Source organism: Rissa tridactyla, chromosome 6, assembly GCF_028500815.1.
Source record: "Rissa tridactyla isolate bRisTri1 chromosome 6, bRisTri1.patW.cur.20221130, whole genome shotgun sequence".
Taxonomy (NCBI): domain Eukaryota; kingdom Metazoa; phylum Chordata; class Aves; order Charadriiformes; family Laridae; genus Rissa; species Rissa tridactyla.
In genome coordinates this window covers 36,034,229-36,050,100 of record NC_071471.1, presented here as the reverse complement: position 1 = coordinate 36,050,100, position 15,872 = coordinate 36,034,229, and the positions used below count along the sequence as shown (strand labels likewise).

Genomic DNA, 15,872 nt, shown 5'->3' with positions numbered 1-15,872 from the left:
TGAGGGGTGAAGAGCGGCCCTTAGGGCCGTTCTGGGAGGGATTTGTCGGGTGATGAGCGCGCTATCGTGACTTGCGACCGGCCGGGGAGCGGCCTCGAACCGACGACCTTCTGGAGCGGGACGGTGGCGTCAGACGCAGGGCCGACGTGGGGAGCCAGCGCGGCGGGGCGGAAGTGGGCGGGGTGTCCGGGGAGGAGAGCGACGTATTTCCGGCGAGGAGCTGGCGGCGGCCGCGGTGGGGAGTGGGTGTCGCGGCGGCCCGGGGACGGCCGGGGGTGAGCGGCGGGGGGCGGCCGGGTGCGGCCGGGCACCGCGGCGGGGGGACGAGCGGGGCGGCGGGGAGCGGGCCGGGCGCGGGGCGGTGGCGGGGGGTGACACGCAGGCAGGGCGGGGGCGGGGCGGGGGCTAGGCCGCACCGCCCGCCCTTGAGGCCGCCGGGCCCCCCGCCGCCCCTCACCGTGGAGCGGGGCCTGGTCCCGAGTGGCAGCGTCCCACGGGGTTGGGGCGGGGGGGGTGGCAGGCGACCGGTTGTCACCCGGCGCCTTTAACTCCGGTGGGTTTTGTCCCCGCAGGCGAGTGAAATCCTCAGCGATGTCTTTCATTTTCGAGTGGATCTACAACGGTTTCAGCAGCGTGCTGCAGTTCCTCGGTAATGCCGCCTTACGCTACTTTCCCAGCCGGCTCTGCTCTGCGGCAGCTGCCCTTGGCTCAGTTTGGCTCGTGCTGGTTGCCGAAATCATCTCAAAGTTGGCGATTGAAGCACGCCTCTCTTGGGGTGCACGAGGGCTCCGACTAGGATAAAGTTTGGCCAGAAAGCTGCAGGTCAATTAAGGCTTTTTTACACCAGAGGGAGAAACTTTGAGAATATTTTGGAGGTGTTTGGCTCCCGCTCAGTCTTTCTCTTGCTGCTTAAGAAGCGCAAAAGCAGCTGGGCTGATGCCAAGGGCCCATTTAGCCCAGCAGATGTGCCTGCCCAGCCAGGGAGGGAACCCTCTCCTCCTCCTCCTCCTGGTATCCGAGCTCACCAGCTCCACCAGAGCTTGCCCTTATTTTCGCTGCTGCAGCTGCTTGATTTCTTTCTCCTCAAATTATCACTTCCTGCGCCAAGCTAGCCACCGTGGCCTGCCTGGAGGAGCTGCTGGCCGCTGACTACCACCGCCAGCACCGTCCGGGATGAAGGCTCTTTGCGGAGGTGGTGGCCAAAACACTGCCCAGTCTGGGGTGACCTGCGCAGCTGGGCTGGCTGCCTTGCCATGGCGTGAGCCGCCCTGTCCTGAGGGGTGGGTGATGGCCAAGCGCCTCCTGCCAGAGGCCTGAATTCCAGCTGAGGTCCTTGCTGGATGACGGGATGCACCTGTCTGGAGCACCTCACGGGGGTAGGGAGGGATGAGAAAAAGTCCTGTTGGAAACCTAAGGAAACTTGCTGCAGATGCAACATCTGGAAGTGGAAAAAAATCAGTTTATCTAAAAAAATGATGCGTTGTTTCACACTTTGCACTTTTTCTTCAACAACTGGCCGCTGTCTTTCATGAGTCGATTCAATTTTCACATTTATATACCCCTTGGGGGCAACAGATGGGTCCATAACCCATTGCACATAAGTAAAACTGTGCAGCACGCTCCTCTGCTGGGATGTATCAGAGAAAAGAATATGTTATTCTTAGAAATACAAGCTTACAAAATGTGCGTTGTAAACGTGACCAGTTCAAACTGTGTTTATTTTGCCTGCTGTTGTGTGTCCGTGCCGGAAATACTGCGCAGGTGGCAATATCGCTCTGGGAGAGGGATTCGTATATAAACTGCCGTGCCCAGATCAGCCTGCTGGAACTTTTCTTGCTCGTTTGTTTTCCTTCCAGGTTTGTACAAGAAGTCTGGAAAACTTGTGTTCCTGGGCTTGGATAACGCCGGCAAAACCACTCTGTTGCACATGCTCAAAGACGACAGGCTGGGTCAGCATGTCCCGACGCTACATCCCAGTAAGTCTGCCAGCGACTGAACCCCGCCTGCCTCCCGGTGTGGCTTTTCCCCTGTAATTTTGGGGACAGGGTGTTGAAAGATGCCTCAACGATAGCTCCGCGCTGGGGTGACGGACTTTTAAGGGTCTTAAAACTGCACGTGGGGATGCAGTTGCATGTTGGTTGCCCAAGCTGAAGGGAGCTTGCGTTTACCTCTCAAATAGAAAATGAAGAGGCCGAGAACTGGTGTGCTTCAATTAATATGATGTCCCTCTCTTGGGGAGGGAGTGGGTTTCTAATGAAAAGTGTCATAAAGTGAAATAGTTGCAGATTAGTAAGATTGTGGTTAAGTGGGAAGGTAGGAGAAATTATTTCCTCCGCTGGTGATTTTGTGAAACAACTCGATTTCAGTGTCCGAATTCTACAGGAAATTCAGGGAATTCCTGGAATTCTACAGAATATCTTACGTGCGGAGTGTGTGCGATGTTAAACAAGCATCCCGAAGAAATTCCATCCGTGACAGCTTCATTATTTTCCCACAACACAGCCTGTGTTTTTACATTTCAGCATCAGAGGAGCTGACGATTGCTGGAATGACCTTTACAACTTTTGATCTGGGTGGACATGAACAAGGTAAAAGTGAAGTTGCTGAGGGGGAGATGCCAAAGGTGGTCAATTTTCTGATTTCTGTGGTACCTTAAGAAAAATCTACCAGAAAGCGATGCTGAAAAGTGATAGCAGTGAGCAGCACCTGATTATTTGTTGCCTGAGATTATTTATGGAGCTGTACGTGGAAATAACCTCCTGGATCTAGGGTACCAGTTGGTTCAGTGTCTCAATACTTTTGCTTAATTCTGGCAGTTTGGAAAAAAAAATGCTGCCAGTTCATGTTCTGCAGCCTGAAATATTTTTTCATGTAGAAGACTTGAATGTCGTAGGCTTATTCTTTTGAATAAACGCTGAGTTTTGATTTTTAGACTTTCTAGAAGTTCCAAGAAAAGTTTTTCTGCCTATTTTTTTGGTTTCTAATACACACAAATATGAGAAGGCACTGAAAAGGCGGCTGAAAGCAGAGAGAGCCAGGCCCTTCACCACAGGGACTTGTGCTGCCTCGAGGAAATCCTAACGAAGAGGGTGGCTCCTTTTTGGGTGTAGTTTTCCCATTTCTTCAGGTAGCGTTTTCATGGGGGTGCTGTTTGATGCTTCTGTCTTCCAGCTCGCCGGGTCTGGAAGAACTACCTGCCAGCCATCAACGGCATTGTTTTCCTGGTGGACTGCGCAGATCACTCACGGCTTATGGAATCCAAAGTTGAGCTTAATGTAAACTTACATCTTTTTGTTTTTCTTTCCCCAACTCCGGGGAGACCTTAGAGCCCCTTCCAGTCCCTAAAGGGGCTCCAGGAAAGCTGGGGAGGGACTCTGGATCAGGGAGGGGAGCCATAGGATGAGGGGGAACTGGTTTAAACTGGAAGAGGGGAGATTGAGATGAGATCTGGGGCAGAAATTTTTCGCTGTGCGGGTGGTGAGCCCCTGGCCCAGGTTGCCCAGAGAAGCTGTGGCTGCCCCATCCCTGGAGGTGTTCAAGGCCAGGTTGGACGGGGCTTGGAGCAGCCTGGTCTGGTGGGAGGTGTCCCTGCCCAGGGCAGGGGGTGGCACTGGGTGGGCTTTGAGGTCCCTTCTAACCCAAACCATTCTGTGATTCTTTAAACCTGGGTGCCCTTACTGTGGGTCGACCCTGGGCTCTTGAGCAGCCCGTGGGTTTAGATATAGGAGCTTCTTCCGAGAAACCTTTCCAGAGAGACTCATCTTCCGCAGGAGTACTGTAGCACCAAAAATTAGCCCTTGTTGGTCACAGAGCTGAAACAAAACATTTTTCTTCAGATTGTGACTGTTCTGCCTCTGCTTAACCCCTCCGTCTTGCACGCAGGCCCTAATGACGGACGAAACAATATCCAATGTGCCAATCCTTATCTTGGGTAACAAAATCGACAGACCAGAGGCCATCAGTGAGGAGAGACTGCGGGAGATCTTTGGGCTCTACGGACAGACCACGGGAAAGGTAGGGAGGCATCCACATCTTGGATTGGCCGCAAGCGAGGGAGGGCTGGGATCTTTCCTTGCAGAGTGGGGTTCCGTCTAGAAACTAATTGAGCTCTTAATTGTCAATTTCTCTGCGATATTGACCAATACTAATAATGATAAAGCCCTAGGGCAAGTTTTGAAACTGCCAGGGTTGTGCAAAACACGGTACCTCCACAATAGTTGAGGAATTGGGTGTTGAGCTGGTATTTTTTAACACATTGTCCAGCTCTTCTGGCTTCGTTACTCTGAATTTCTGTCCAGTTAAACCTCGAATCGTTTTTCCAGTGTTGAAAAAAGGTACAGTTAGAAGTGATCAGGATGATGGATCGGGGGGACAATAGTAAAGCACGGCGGGGCTGCTCTTGGCCCACAGGGTGACGAGTGCTTCGGGTATCACAGGTAATCAGCCTGTGGCTCGAAAATGGTGTGTGCTTCGGCGTTTCCCACAGCCGGCTCCCACAATCCTGTTCCCTGGAGAGGGGGAACCATCCTGGGCTGAGCGGGCTTTGCCAAGGCAGGGGTGACTCTGAGGGAAGTAGTTCTGGAGGATGCCCCGGAGATGCTGGGAGGGCTGGAGCCCCTCTGCTGTGAGGACAGGCTGAGAGAGCTGGGGGGGTTCAGCCTGGAGAAGAGAAGGCTCCAGGGAGACCTCAGAGCGCCTTCCCGTCCCTAAAGGGTCTCCAGGAAAGCTGGGGAGGGACTCTGGATCAGGGAGGGGAGGCATAGGACGAGGGGGAACTGGTTTAAACTGGAAGAGGGGAGATTTAGGTGAGATCTGAGGAAGAAATTCTTGGCTGTGAGGGTGGTGAGCCCCTGGCCCAGGTTGCCCAGAGAAGCTGTGGCTGCCCCATCCCTGGAGGTGTTCAAGGCCAGGTTGGACGGGGCTTGGAGCAGCCTGGTTTGGTGGGAGGTGTCCCTGCCCAGGGCAGGGGGGTGGAATGAGATGATCTTCAAGGTCCCTTCCCACCCAAACCATTCCATGATCCTGACCTCCCTTTGGATTTTCCCCAGGGAAACGTGCCGCTGAAGGACCTGAACGCCCGGCCCATGGAGGTGTTCATGTGCAGCGTGCTGAAGAGGCAAGGCTACGGCGAGGGCTTCCGCTGGCTGTCGCAGTACATTGACTGACACTCGCGTGGACGCCAAGGCTTTTACTCCTCTGGACTTGATCCCGTTCCCGGCTCCCGACGGGACTTTTTCTCTTGGGACGCAGGGAAGGGTTTTTTTTTCCCCGCCCACCGCGTCCTGGCCTTTTGACCAAGAGACTCCAGGTTTGCAGCCACCCCCGCGGCACAGTGGTGACACAACTCTCTTCCGCCTGTCGTCCCTTTCCCGTATGGTGACGGCAGGGGCTTGGTGTGACCTGGGTGGGGAGGGGGTGACACTCTGCACGCCGCGCTGTAAACAGCCGAAAAAGAGAGCACGTCTCACCACTGTGGTTAATTGACTTTAAAAAAAAAAAAAGAAGACAAAGAAGAAAAGCCAATTATATTTTTTAAAGAAAGCGTTAACGTAAGCAGCGTCCCTTCTAACTTTTTAGTTTAACGTTCACCTTGTTTAGTCCAGAGTCTGGTTAGGGGTTTTTTTTTTTGGTTTGGTTTTTTTTTGTTGTTGTTTTTTTTTTTTAAAAATATATATTTAACGATATTTAGGTAATTTCACCAGTTGCTGAACCCAGGTATCACGGTATGAGCAGTCTTCAATAAACAGTAGCGTTTGGGCTTGACGCTGGGATGGCTGTGCTGCGTCATGTCACCCTCCCAGCTCCGGCACGGGCAGGGTGACAGAGGATGGATCCCCCGGGATGCGGGACACACCCCCCCGCCCCTCCCCACGGAGCCGTCGCGACCTTCATTTAGATTTAAACCCCTTTCTTTACATTTTTTTGGGGGCCGGATTCTGTGGTGTTTGGCTGAATTCCGCGCCTGTCGAGTAAAGACAAGCGAGGGCCGCGGGAGGCCGGCAGGGGGCGCTGTGGCGGGGCGGGGTCGCTACGTCAGCAGTCCCGCCCCCCCGCCGCAGCCAATGGGCGGGCGGGGCGGGGCGCGGGGGTGGGCGCGCGGCGGCGCTGGCTGGGGGCTGCGCTGCGCTTCGCTGCGCCGCCTGTGCGCGGCCTTTGCGCGCTCCCTTGCGCCCCATCGCGCCCCGCATGCGGCCCCTCCCGCCGCCATGGCCTCCGCGGAGGAGCGGGCCTGCTGCGTGGTCAGCCTCCACGGCCCCCCCGACCCCCCCGGCCAGCCCCGCAGCTGCAGCGGGGTGACCCTCAGCCGCCAGCCGGGGCTGGTGCTCTGCCACGCCGCCATCTTCGCCCCCTTCCTGCGCCACGGACCCGACGCCTGGGCGGCCGCCCGCTGCCTGCAGCCCGACGCCCTCCAGCCCGGCCTGCGCCTCCTCGTCCTCCACCCCGAGGCCGGCAGCTTGCATCAGCAGGAAGCCCGGCTACTGGCCCTGGTGCCCTGCGGCCCCTTCCAGCGGGCGCTAGCGCAGGCCTTCGGGCAAGCTGAGCAATGGCGCTTTGGCGGGGAGGGGGCGGGGGACGACGGGCGGGCCCTGCACTGGTTCGCCTGGCTGCGGGTGCCCGGCCTCGACGCCCCCGGGGGAGGCTGGACGGCCTGGGCCAGCACCGGCTGCCTGCGGAAGGGCGAGGGGCTGGTGGCCTGCGGGTCGCCCTTCGGAGCCCTCTGCCCCGACCTCTTCCTCAACACCCTGAGCAGAGGGGTGGTGAGCAACCTGGCGGGCGAGGAGAATGCCCTGGTCCTGACGGACGCACGCTGCCTGCCCGGCACCGAGGGCGGCGGCGCCTTCCAGCCCTCGCCCACCGGCCCACGCTTGGTGGCCGTCATCGCCGCCTCCTTCTGCTGGAAAGGCGCCGAGTGGGTCGGGCTCACCCTCCTCTGCTCCCTGGCCGCCATCCTGCGCAGCAGCGCCGACCTCCTGGCCGCAGCCGGTGTGGCGGTGCCACCGGTGCTGGCAGGCGTGGCCGCCATCGGGGCGGGAAGCGGGCAGGACCCACTGCGCTGGGCGGCGCTGGTGGAGTGTGGGGCGACGTGGGGCTCGGGGGTGCTGCTGGGCCCCCGCCTGCTCCTCACCTGCCGGCACGTGGTGGAGGCGGGTGACAAGATCCGTGTGATGCCGGCACCCGCTCCCGGACGGTGAGTGTCCCACACCACATCCCCCCCCCCCCCACCCTGCGTCCCTCTCTGCTGTGACGTCCTTTGTGCTGTGTCCTCAGGGCTGCCACCATCCTCGAGGGGCGCGTGGTGTTCGCCACTCAGGAGTCGTCCCCCTTCGACGTGGCGGTGGTGGAGCTGGAGGAGAGCGTGATGGGCTTCGTCCCCCCATGTCCCGCGGACTCCTTCCGACCAGGTAAGCAGCTGGGGAGGGGGACGTGGGGTGCTGGGGTGTCACACACCCCGTGCCCCTCCCCCCCCCGCCCCGCCCCTTGCACCCACCTCCCGTCTCCCCCCGCCCCAGGAGAGGAGGTGATGGTGGTGGGCTTCGGGGCACTGGGGCGGGCGTGCGGCCCCTCGGTGACGGCAGGGGTCCTCTCAGCTGTGGTGGCGGTGGCCGGGCGCCCTGTCATGCTGCAGACCACCTGTGCTGTCCACGGGGGCTCCAGCGGCGGCCCCCTTGTCTCCTCCCGCAGCGGATGCCTCCTGGGTAAGCCAGGGTGTCCCATGGGTGGTGGGGGGGGGGGGGGGTCCCATGGGTGTCCTCTGGTGACACGGGCACCGCTCCTCTCCCCACCAGGGATCGTGGCCAGCAACACCCGGGACACCAGCGCTGGGTCCACCTACCCCCATCTCAACTTCTGCATCCCCGTCACCGTCCTGCAGCCCCCCCTCACCCGCTACCGCCGCACCGGCCACCCCAGTGCCTTCGCCGGGCTCAACCGTGCGGGCGAGGGGGTGCGGGCGGTGTGGCGGCTCCAGCAGCACCTGGGACCCCCCAGCAAGCTCTGACACCCTCCCCGCTCCTGGGTGGAGGGGGGGCTTACACCAAGCGGGGGGGAGCTGCCGCATCCCCTCTTTGGCCCCAGCGGTGTCAGGGCCGAGTGCTGGGACCCCGCAGGGACGGCCAAGGGTGGGCATCCTGTGGGGGCGGGGGTGGGATGGGACACGGCACAGTGCCTTTACCAGCTGCTGGCGCCCCCAAATGGGGGGGGGCTGAATTTTATTTTTTTTTTTTTGTTATTCCCTGGAGCCTTAAATGCTGTGAGTGGAGGCCGTGGTGTCCTGTGGTGCTGAGCAGGTGGCGGGGGGGGGCGAGTTGGGTGCACCTGTGTCCCTGTGTCCGTGGGAGGTGGGTGGTGGATGTCAGCCCCCCCCCTCCCCACCCCCCCCAGGCAGGAGGCTCTGTGCCCCACCACCCTGGGTGCGGGGGTGTCTGAAAGCTGGTTGGGGGTGGAGGGGGTTAGTTTGGGGCTGGGGTCCTGGATAGGGTCAGGGGCTGATGGAGGTGGGGGGAGTACTTGGAGCTGGGACCTATGGGGTGGGGTGGGGGGGGAGGATGAGTGTCATCTCCAGCCTACATCAGTTGTGGGGAGGGGGGGACAGGACCAAACCCAGGGGTACCCCCATCCCTACTGGGGGGGACACAGCAGGAGCAGGACACCACCAGCATCCCTGTCCCCCGCTGAAAGAATGTCCCCATGGGCGGGACACGACACCCCCAGCAGCCCATGTGGGTGCAGGTGGGGCACTGGGGGATGTCGGCGGGGGGTGGGGGGGAGGAATGGGCAGGCGAGCGTTCGACACAGCACGGGGTATTTATTTCACAGCCGCTACACAATGCCGGGGGGGCCACGCAAGCACAGCATGGGGGGGATATACAGGGGGAGGGGCGGGGGGGGCAGCTTATCTATGGAAGGTGTTTTATGGGTCTGTTTTTCCTTTTTTTTTTTTTCCCCCCACTTTTATTAGCGCCATTTGCCCGGTTGAAGACCACGCGGCAGCACACTAGGCCTACAAGGCTCTACCCCTCCCCCCACCCCACCAACCCCCCCAACAAAAAATAATTAAAAGCAGCTCGAATTCGCACAAGCGTGGCCCCCCCCTTGCCCCGCTCACCCCCCCACACCTCCCCAGGCGAGCACCCCGACACCCCGTCCCATGCAGGGCTGGGGGGTGACGGGATGCCGCACACACACTCGCCCCCCACCCCCACCGCCACCCCGGTAGCTTGGGGGGGGTGTCACGGGGACCCCTGGCCTGGGGGGGGGGCTGCTGCCCGGCCGTGCCGCCCGCCGGGCTCTCTCCTGCTCCTCTACCAGATGTATCCGCCGTCATCGCCCTCGCCCGCTTCGCCCTCCTCTTCCTCGCCTTCCTCACCCGCCTCCTCTGGCTCCTTCTCCTCCTCATCCTCCCAGCCCACGCTGCTCCCGAAGTCGCCCGAAAAACCCGTTGCCTCCTCTGTGGTGGGGGGGGAGGGAAGGGGCAGAGGCTTGCGGCCGGGTCCTGGAGTTGTGTGTGACCCTGTCTCCCCCCAAAAAGTAAAAAGATGGGGGGTGCCCCCCCCTCCCCGGGCGCTCACCGCAGTCGGGGCTGCCACGGCCGCGGGTGCCCGTCAGCTCGGTGCCCTGCTGGTCCACGCACCAGCACTCCCCGCCACCTGGCTCACACTGTGCCCGCCGGTAGTAGCCATCCTCGTCGCAGCTGGGGATGAAGGTGCCTGCGGGGAAGCGATGACACCCCCCCCGTCCCCCCCCGCAAGAGCTCCCTGTCCCCATCCCATGCAGGGCCCCGGACAGGACCCCCCCCACCCCCCAGCAACTCACCCGGCTTTTTTTTGGCTGCTTCTTGGATCTGAATCTTCTCCAGCTCTCTCAGACAGGGTGGCTCTGCAGCACCGCCCCCCCACACCCCATACACCGCTCTTAGGGTGGGTGTACAGCCTGCCGCACGGCCCCCCCCCCCGCCTCCCGCCCCCATGGCAGGCATCCCCGCCCCAGACACTGCATCCCCCATGGCGGGCATCCCCCCCACCAGCCCCTGCAGCCCCCATGGTGGGCAGCCGCCAACCCATGGTGTGCTTCCCCATGACCCCACAGCAGGAACACCCCCTACCCGCCCTCCCCCCGCCCCGGGTATACAGCCCCCCACAACCCCCACACACAGACTGCATTCCCCCAAATCCCATGGCATGCATCCCCTCCCCAATGCTGTGCACCGCGCCCCAGCAGCCCCTATGATGTGCAGTATCCTGACCCCACAGCCTGCATCCCCCATGGTGTGTATTCCTGCACCCCCCCAAGACCCTGCACCCTGTATCCCCCATGATGGGCATCCCCCCCCCCCGCCAGGACCCCACCAGCCTGCATCCCCCATGGTGTGAATCCCCCAGGACCCCACACCTTGCATCCCCCATGGTGTGCATTCCCCCCCAGACCCTGCACCATGCGCTCCCATGACCCACAGTGTACACCCCACCCACCCACCCCCCCCATCAATGGTGTGCGTCCCTCCAACCCCGTGGTGTGTATCCCATGGCATGCATTCCCCCCGCCGAGACCCCATGGCGTACATCCTCCCGTGGCAAGCATCCCCTCCCACCCCACCGCCATAGCATGGATTCCCCAGGACCCCATGGTGTGCATCACCCCCACCCCAGTGTACAACCCTCCCCATCCCCACAGCATCCCCCCTTCTCTGGCCCTGGTGCGACGCACTTTCCCTCCAGAAGCAGAAGCACCACTCGGGAGCGGAGACACGGCCGTCCTTGGAGGTGTCGCAGGAGTTGAAGAAGGCGCGGATGCACACCTCGTACTTGTCCAGGTTGATGGCGGCCAGCTCGGCCGCCTCCAGGAAGAGATCCCCGCTGGTGTCCAGCCGGGAGAACATCCACCCCACCGCCTCCTTGCAGCTGGCCGCCACGCTCCTCTCCAGCGCTGCGGGGCGGCATGTGGACCGCGGTCGCCTGGTTTCCCCCTGGGGAGAGCCCCCCTGTGTTCCCCCCACGCCCAGTGAGGACACGTACCAGTGGCCGGGCTGGCAGGGAGGCCGCCGGAGCCATTCTGCTTGGCGTTCTCCCGCAGGAGCTGGAACCAGTCACGCAGGCGGTCGCCCAGGTCGGCCAGGTCCTGCCCGGTGCACGGCTCTGAGGGGGGGGAATTGGGCGTCCAGAGGAGCGGCGTCAGGCCAGGCAGGGCTCGGGGACGCCCTCCGCAGTGTCCGCCATCCCTGCTCACCTTGCTTGGCGTCGCCGGGAGGGCTGCGTGGGGTCGGGCAGGGGCACTGCCCCTCGCACCGCACCGTCAGCTGCTTGCTGGCCAGGCAGGCCTGCTGCTCCAGCTTGCACTGCAGGGCAGCAGGGGGACGTTGGCGAACGGGGGGGGATAGATGACATGGTGTCCCCCTCCCTGCGGCGAGATGCCACCGTCCTTACCGCCGAGCTGTAAGTGTGGCCGTCGGAGCCGCAGACGGCGGCGAGCGGGGCGGTGTGGCAGGGCTTGCAGCCCCCGTGCCCCTTGGAGCCCAGCGGCTTGATCCTGTGTGGTGGGGGACGATGCTGAGCCCCCCCCAGGCTCGGCATCCCCCCCCTTCCCCCACCACCACCAGCTCGTCCCCGTCCCCATCCCTCCTACCTGTGCTCCAGCTTCTTGCGGCTGATGCACATGGCACGCTGGTAGCCCTGCGCCACACACACCTTGTGCCGGCTGCACTTCACCTTCTGGCAGGGGTCCTTGGTGGTGTCCAGGGCTACAGGGAGGGGGCAGAGAGGGGCCGGGGCAGGTGGGGACCCCCCCGGGGACCCCCAGCAGCGCTGGCCGCAAGCCAGCCCAGCACAAAGCCCCATTCAGGCTGCAGCTGGGCAGCTGCCTTGGCACCAGCTGCCGCTTCCCGGCACGCACCAGCCCTGCCGGAAGGGAAAAGCCCGGGGGGGTGCGGGTAGAAAGTGTGTGTGCCCCCACCCCGCCGCAATACCGGCTGGCACCCAGCCCCATCCCAAACCCATCCCAGGGGTACCTTCATCCCCGGGCTGGTTGTCCTCCCAGCTCTTGATGTAGTCGTCCTGCAAAAGGCAGGGAGAGCCTGGATGAGCGGGAGAGGTGCCACCAGGAGTGCCACCACCCCACTTGGGGCCACCAGCCTGGCGAGGCTCTCCCAGCACAAACTCCTGGGACTGTCCCCACGCCAGGAGGGGAGCAAGCAGGGGCGTGGAGCAGCTTCCCCCCACCCCAAAAGCGGGCTGCCACCATCACCGGCAGCCCCTCGACGCTCACCTCCACCTCCTGGCAGCAAGACGGCCCAGCCAGCACCCAAAAAGAGAGAGAAAGAAAGAGAGAGCACCCGCCGTCAGCCCCCGGGGCAGACCAGAGCTCCCAGCCCATGGTGATGGGCACTCTGGGCCAGCTGGGCACCCAACAAGTGCCCAAAGGTCCCATCACCTGCCCCAGATGCCACCGATGCCCACCACTAAGATGTTCCCCCCTCTCTGGCTCTAGTCTGTAACCCCGGAGAGCATTTATACAGGGTAAAACCTTTCCCCATCCCATCTTGGCTGTACAGGAAAGGCAGGGAGCGGGGAGGGCTGGGGGTTGGAAACAGGGATGGCGGGGGAGGAAGCCCCTGGGAGCCCAGCAAGGCCCCGCCATCATCCCTGGGGGGTGACAGTCCTGGCACTGCCACCCCGGTGTTTCAACACTGAGCCCGGAGGGAGCAGGCTAAGATGGATGACGCTGCCTGGGGAGGCAGAGCTGCTCCCCCCAGGGCCCTGAGAACATCCCGGGGGTGTTGGGGAGCCGCAGAGAGCGGGGTGGGTGTTGTGTCCCTGGGGCGGCAGCCTCCCCGCTGCTCCAGGGAGGGGGGCAAGGTGCTGGGGGGCAGCATGGTGGGAGGCAGCTCCACAGGGGCATCGCTCTGTCTCTCGCTCCGGCCTTTGCACCGCAATCGATATCGCCCGTGTTCCCGGGCCATGATTAGCAACACTGCGGCGCCCGGCAGCTCCCTGCGGCGTGGCTTTCGGCAGGGCCGCCAGCCTCCTCCCCGCTGCTGCCGCTGGGCCCAAAACCCCACAGATCCACAGGACTTGCTTATTAATCCGCGCTAACGGCTGGCAGGGCTGCAGTCCCCCCCGGGCCGGCAGCCCTGGCACAGCTGGGCAGGCCCCCCGTGTGCTGCTGGTGCACCGGGATGGGGGTCCCAGCCCCAAACCCCCCCGGGGATGCTCAGCGTGGTGGGGCCACGTCCACACGTGCTCCCCCTTGAGCATCTGCAGCTGGCCAAGGTCCCCGGTGCCCAGCTCTGGCCGGGTATGTCGCTGGTGGGGGTCTCTGGGGAGGCTTTTACCCCCTCCCTTGCTCTGTCACCCCTGCTCTGTCCCCCTAACTGGTTTACTTGGGGGGGGGGGGGGCGTTTCCCCCCGCCCTGCTCACGGCAGGGGACATCTCCCGGCGGCGCATCCTTGCTGCCAAGGTGAACCCTAGTGCGCATCTGAACAAAGACGGAGGGGCCGGCTCGGGATGGGGGGGGCGGCTCGGCGTGTGCCCCCTCCCCGCCCGGCTGCTGCATGTCCCCCGGAATCCCCCCGGATGGGGATGCAGCGCCGTGTCCCCGCCCTGGGGGGACATTAGTGGGGGGTAGCGTGGGGGGACGGGCGTAAAATGAGCCCAGGAAAAAATCCCCATAAAACTGAGGATCGGAACCAAACGCTGCTGAGGCCGTTCTTTACGGGCTGCGTAAAAGCGGGGGGTGACAGGACGCCGAGCCCCAGGTGCCAGGTCACCCGCCAGCGCTGGCGACGTCTGCATCCTCCCACTCCCCGCTTCGTGTCCCCCTCCCTGTCCCCAGGGACCTCCCCAGGACCACCACCCCGCCGAGCAGGGGCTGGGCACCCCTGCGACACCCCGCAGGGTTCCGGGAAGGCGTCGGTGTCCCGACCTGTCACCGAGGCCACGGTGCGGCGCAGGGGGAGAGGGGCCGGGAGGCAGCACCCCGGGGTCCGTGGCGAGGTTGGCTTTGGCGTCGAGCCCTGGCCACGGTGGCCTTGGCATCGGCCACGCCGGCCGTGGCGATGGGCAGGGGTGGCGATGGGCAGGGTGGCCTTGGCATCGGCGCTGCCGAAGGAGGGGGGCATCCCCCGGGTACCGGGTACCGGCGCGGCGGGATGCGGGCAGCGCCGAGCATCCCCGGCCGCCTGCCAGGGAGCCGAGGGCCGGGGCCGGTGCCGGGGGAGGGCGGTGCTGCGGCAGCCGCAGCGGCGGGGAGGGCGGAGGTGGGGGCTCCCGGTGCCCGGTGGCGCGTCCCGTGTCCCCGTTTGTCGTCGTCCCCCCCCCCCGCCCCCAGCCCCGCCGCCGGCCCGGACTCACGTCTCGGAAGCGGTTCCAGTGCTTGATCCTGCCGCCGTACTGGGAGATGGAGGAGAGCCATTGCTCGTCCTCCATGAAATTGCCGGGGCTCTCCCCCGCCGCGGCCGGGCCGGGGCCGGCGGCGGGGCCGGCGGCGGCGGCGGAGGGCAGGAGGAGGGCCAGCAGGGCCAGCAAGGCGCGGCGCCCGCCGCAGCCCCGCATGCTGCCGCAGCGCCGGGGGGAGCGGCGCGGCGCGGCGCGGAGCGGTGCGGTGCGGAGCGGTGCGCACGGGGAGGCGCCGGCGGCGAGTGCGGCCGCGGGGCGGCACCGGGCGGCACCGGCGGGAGGGCCGGGGCGGAGCGTCCGCCGCGCCCGCCGCACCTGCGCGCCGGCACCGGGGTGGGGGAGCCGCCGGCACGGCACGGCCGCAGCCCCGGGGCCTCCCCCGGCCCCATCCTGCACCCCTGTCCCCGCCCTGTCCCCATCCTGCATCCCCCATCCCTGCCCTATCCCCATCCTGCATCCCCCATCCCTCGTCCCTGGTCCATACCCAGTCCCCATCCTGCATCCTGCATCCCTCATCCCTGCCCTGTCCCCATCCCTCATCCTGCATCTCTGGTCCATACCTCATGGCCATCCTGCATCCCCCGTCCCACATCCCTCATCCTGCACCCCTGGTCCATACCCAGTCCCCATCCTGCATGCCCCCCCTTCCCTGTCCCCATCCTGCACCCCTGGTCCATACCCAGTCCCCATCCTGCGTGCCCTCCCTTCCCTGTCCCCATCCTGCATCCCCTGGTCCATACCCAGTCCCCATCCTGCATCCCCCATCCCTGCCTTTTACCCATCCTACATCCCTCATCCCTGCTCTTATACCTTGTCCCCATCCTGCATCCCCTGTCCCCACCCTGTCCCCATCCTGCATCCCTGGCCCATACCTTGTCACCATCCTGCATCCCTGATCCATACCCACTCCCCATCCCGCATCACCTGTCCCTGCCCTGTCCCCATCCTGCATCCTGAACCCCTGGTCCATACCTTGTCCCCATCCCACATCCCCCATCCCTGGTCCCCACCGTGTCCCCATCCCGCATCCCCCATCCCTGCCACTTTTCCATCCTGTTTCCCCCGTCCTGCATTCCCCTCCCTTCTATGTCCCCACCCCATGTCCCTTGTCCCTGCCCTGTCCCCATCCTGCATCCTTCATCTCACATCCCTGGTCCATACCTTGTCCCCATCCCTCATCCCTGGTCCATACCCAGTCCCCATCCTGCATCCCCTGTCCCTGCCCTGTCTCCATCCTACATCCTTCATCCTGCATCACTTGTCCCTACCCAGTCCTCATCCTGCATCCCTTATCCTGCATCCCCCATCCTGCGTCTCAGGTCCCTACCATATCCCCATCCCACATCCCTGCCACATTTCCATCCTGTTTCCCCAGTCCTGCATTCCCAGTCCCTTCTATGTCCCTATCCCATGTCCCCTGTCCCTGCTCTGTCCCCATCCTGCATCCCTGGTCCATACCCAGTCCTCATCCTGCATCCCCGGTC

The 15,872-nt window shown here is 63.5% G+C and overlaps 3 protein-coding genes across 5 annotated transcripts; 2 read left to right on the top strand and 1 right to left on the bottom strand.

The window, feature by feature from the left end:
- Positions 1-193: 193 nt before the first annotated feature.
- On the top strand, positions 194-5,763 carry SAR1A (secretion associated Ras related GTPase 1A). 2 transcript variants are annotated; one of them, XM_054206786.1, is made up of 7 exons: positions 194-275; positions 573-649; positions 1,857-1,976; positions 2,523-2,588; positions 3,172-3,275; positions 3,883-4,014; positions 5,049-5,763. In XM_054206786.1, the coding sequence occupies exons 2-7, from the start codon at positions 592-594 to the stop codon at positions 5,163-5,165; spliced, it is 597 nt and encodes a 198-aa protein (XP_054062761.1). In that variant the 5' UTR covers positions 194-275; positions 573-591; the 3' UTR covers positions 5,166-5,763. The 2 variants fall into 2 exon arrangements, with proteins under 2 accessions (XP_054062761.1, XP_054062762.1); XM_054206787.1 differs by having other exon boundaries at positions 211-242.
- A 326-nt stretch (positions 5,764-6,089) lies between these two features.
- On the top strand, positions 6,090-8,192 carry TYSND1 (trypsin like peroxisomal matrix peptidase 1). 2 transcript variants are annotated; one of them, XM_054206784.1, is made up of 4 exons: positions 6,090-7,189; positions 7,270-7,403; positions 7,590-7,697; positions 7,788-8,192. In XM_054206784.1, exons 1-4 carry the CDS (start codon positions 6,207-6,209, stop codon positions 7,997-7,999), a joined length of 1,437 nt encoding a protein of 478 aa, XP_054062759.1. In that variant the 5' UTR covers positions 6,090-6,206; the 3' UTR covers positions 8,000-8,192. The 2 variants fall into 2 exon arrangements, with proteins under 2 accessions (XP_054062759.1, XP_054062758.1); XM_054206783.1 differs by having other exon boundaries at positions 7,512-7,697; positions 7,788-8,185.
- Positions 8,193-9,127: 935 nt separating this feature from the next.
- Positions 9,128-14,544, bottom strand: SPOCK2 (SPARC (osteonectin), cwcv and kazal like domains proteoglycan 2). Its single transcript, XM_054205746.1, has 10 exons — positions 14,344-14,544; positions 12,002-12,047; positions 11,620-11,734; positions 11,421-11,523; positions 11,224-11,332; positions 11,013-11,132; positions 10,705-10,923; positions 9,814-9,876; positions 9,570-9,707; positions 9,128-9,448 (listed from the first exon to the last, which is right to left on the bottom strand). The coding sequence occupies exons 1-10, from the start codon at positions 14,542-14,544 to the stop codon at positions 9,303-9,305; spliced, it is 1,260 nt and encodes a 419-aa protein (XP_054061721.1). The 3' UTR covers positions 9,128-9,302.
- Positions 14,545-15,872: the final 1,328 nt, after the last annotated feature.

What these genes read in the sequence shown, in the direction of transcription:
- TYSND1 (XM_054206783.1), top strand. Translation starts at nt 6,207, where the DNA reads ATGGCCTCCGCGGAGGAGCGGGCCTGCTGCGTGGTCAGCCTCCACGGC. An exon ending in CCGGCACCCGCTCCCGGACG is followed by an intron (nt 7,190 to 7,269) that starts GTGAGTGTCCCA and finishes CTGTGTCCTCAG; the next exon opens with GGCTGCCACCATCCTCGAGG. An exon ending in CCGCAGCGGATGCCTCCTGG is followed by an intron (nt 7,698 to 7,787) that starts GTAAGCCAGGGT and finishes TCTCCCCACCAG; the next exon opens with GGATCGTGGCCAGCAACACC.
- SAR1A (XM_054206786.1), top strand. Translation starts at nt 592, where the DNA reads ATGTCTTTCATTTTCGAGTGGATCTACAACGGTTTCAGCAGCGTGCTG. An exon ending in TCTGGGTGGACATGAACAAG is followed by an intron (nt 2,589 to 3,171) that starts GTAAAAGTGAAG and finishes TCTGTCTTCCAG; the next exon opens with CTCGCCGGGTCTGGAAGAAC. An exon ending in ACGGACAGACCACGGGAAAG is followed by an intron (nt 4,015 to 5,048) that starts GTAGGGAGGCAT and finishes GATTTTCCCCAG; the next exon opens with GGAAACGTGCCGCTGAAGGA.
- SPOCK2 (XM_054205746.1), bottom strand. Translation starts at nt 14,544, where the DNA reads ATGCGGGGCTGCGGCGGGCGCCGCGCCTTGCTGGCCCTGCTGGCCCTC. An exon ending in GCCACACTTACAGCTCGGCG is followed by an intron (nt 11,333 to 11,420) that starts GTAAGGACGGTG and finishes GCTGCCCTGCAG; the next exon opens with TGCAAGCTGGAGCAGCAGGC. An exon ending in CCGTGGCAGCCCCGACTGCG is followed by an intron (nt 9,449 to 9,569) that starts GTGAGCGCCCGG and finishes CCCCCACCACAG; the next exon opens with AGGAGGCAACGGGTTTTTCG.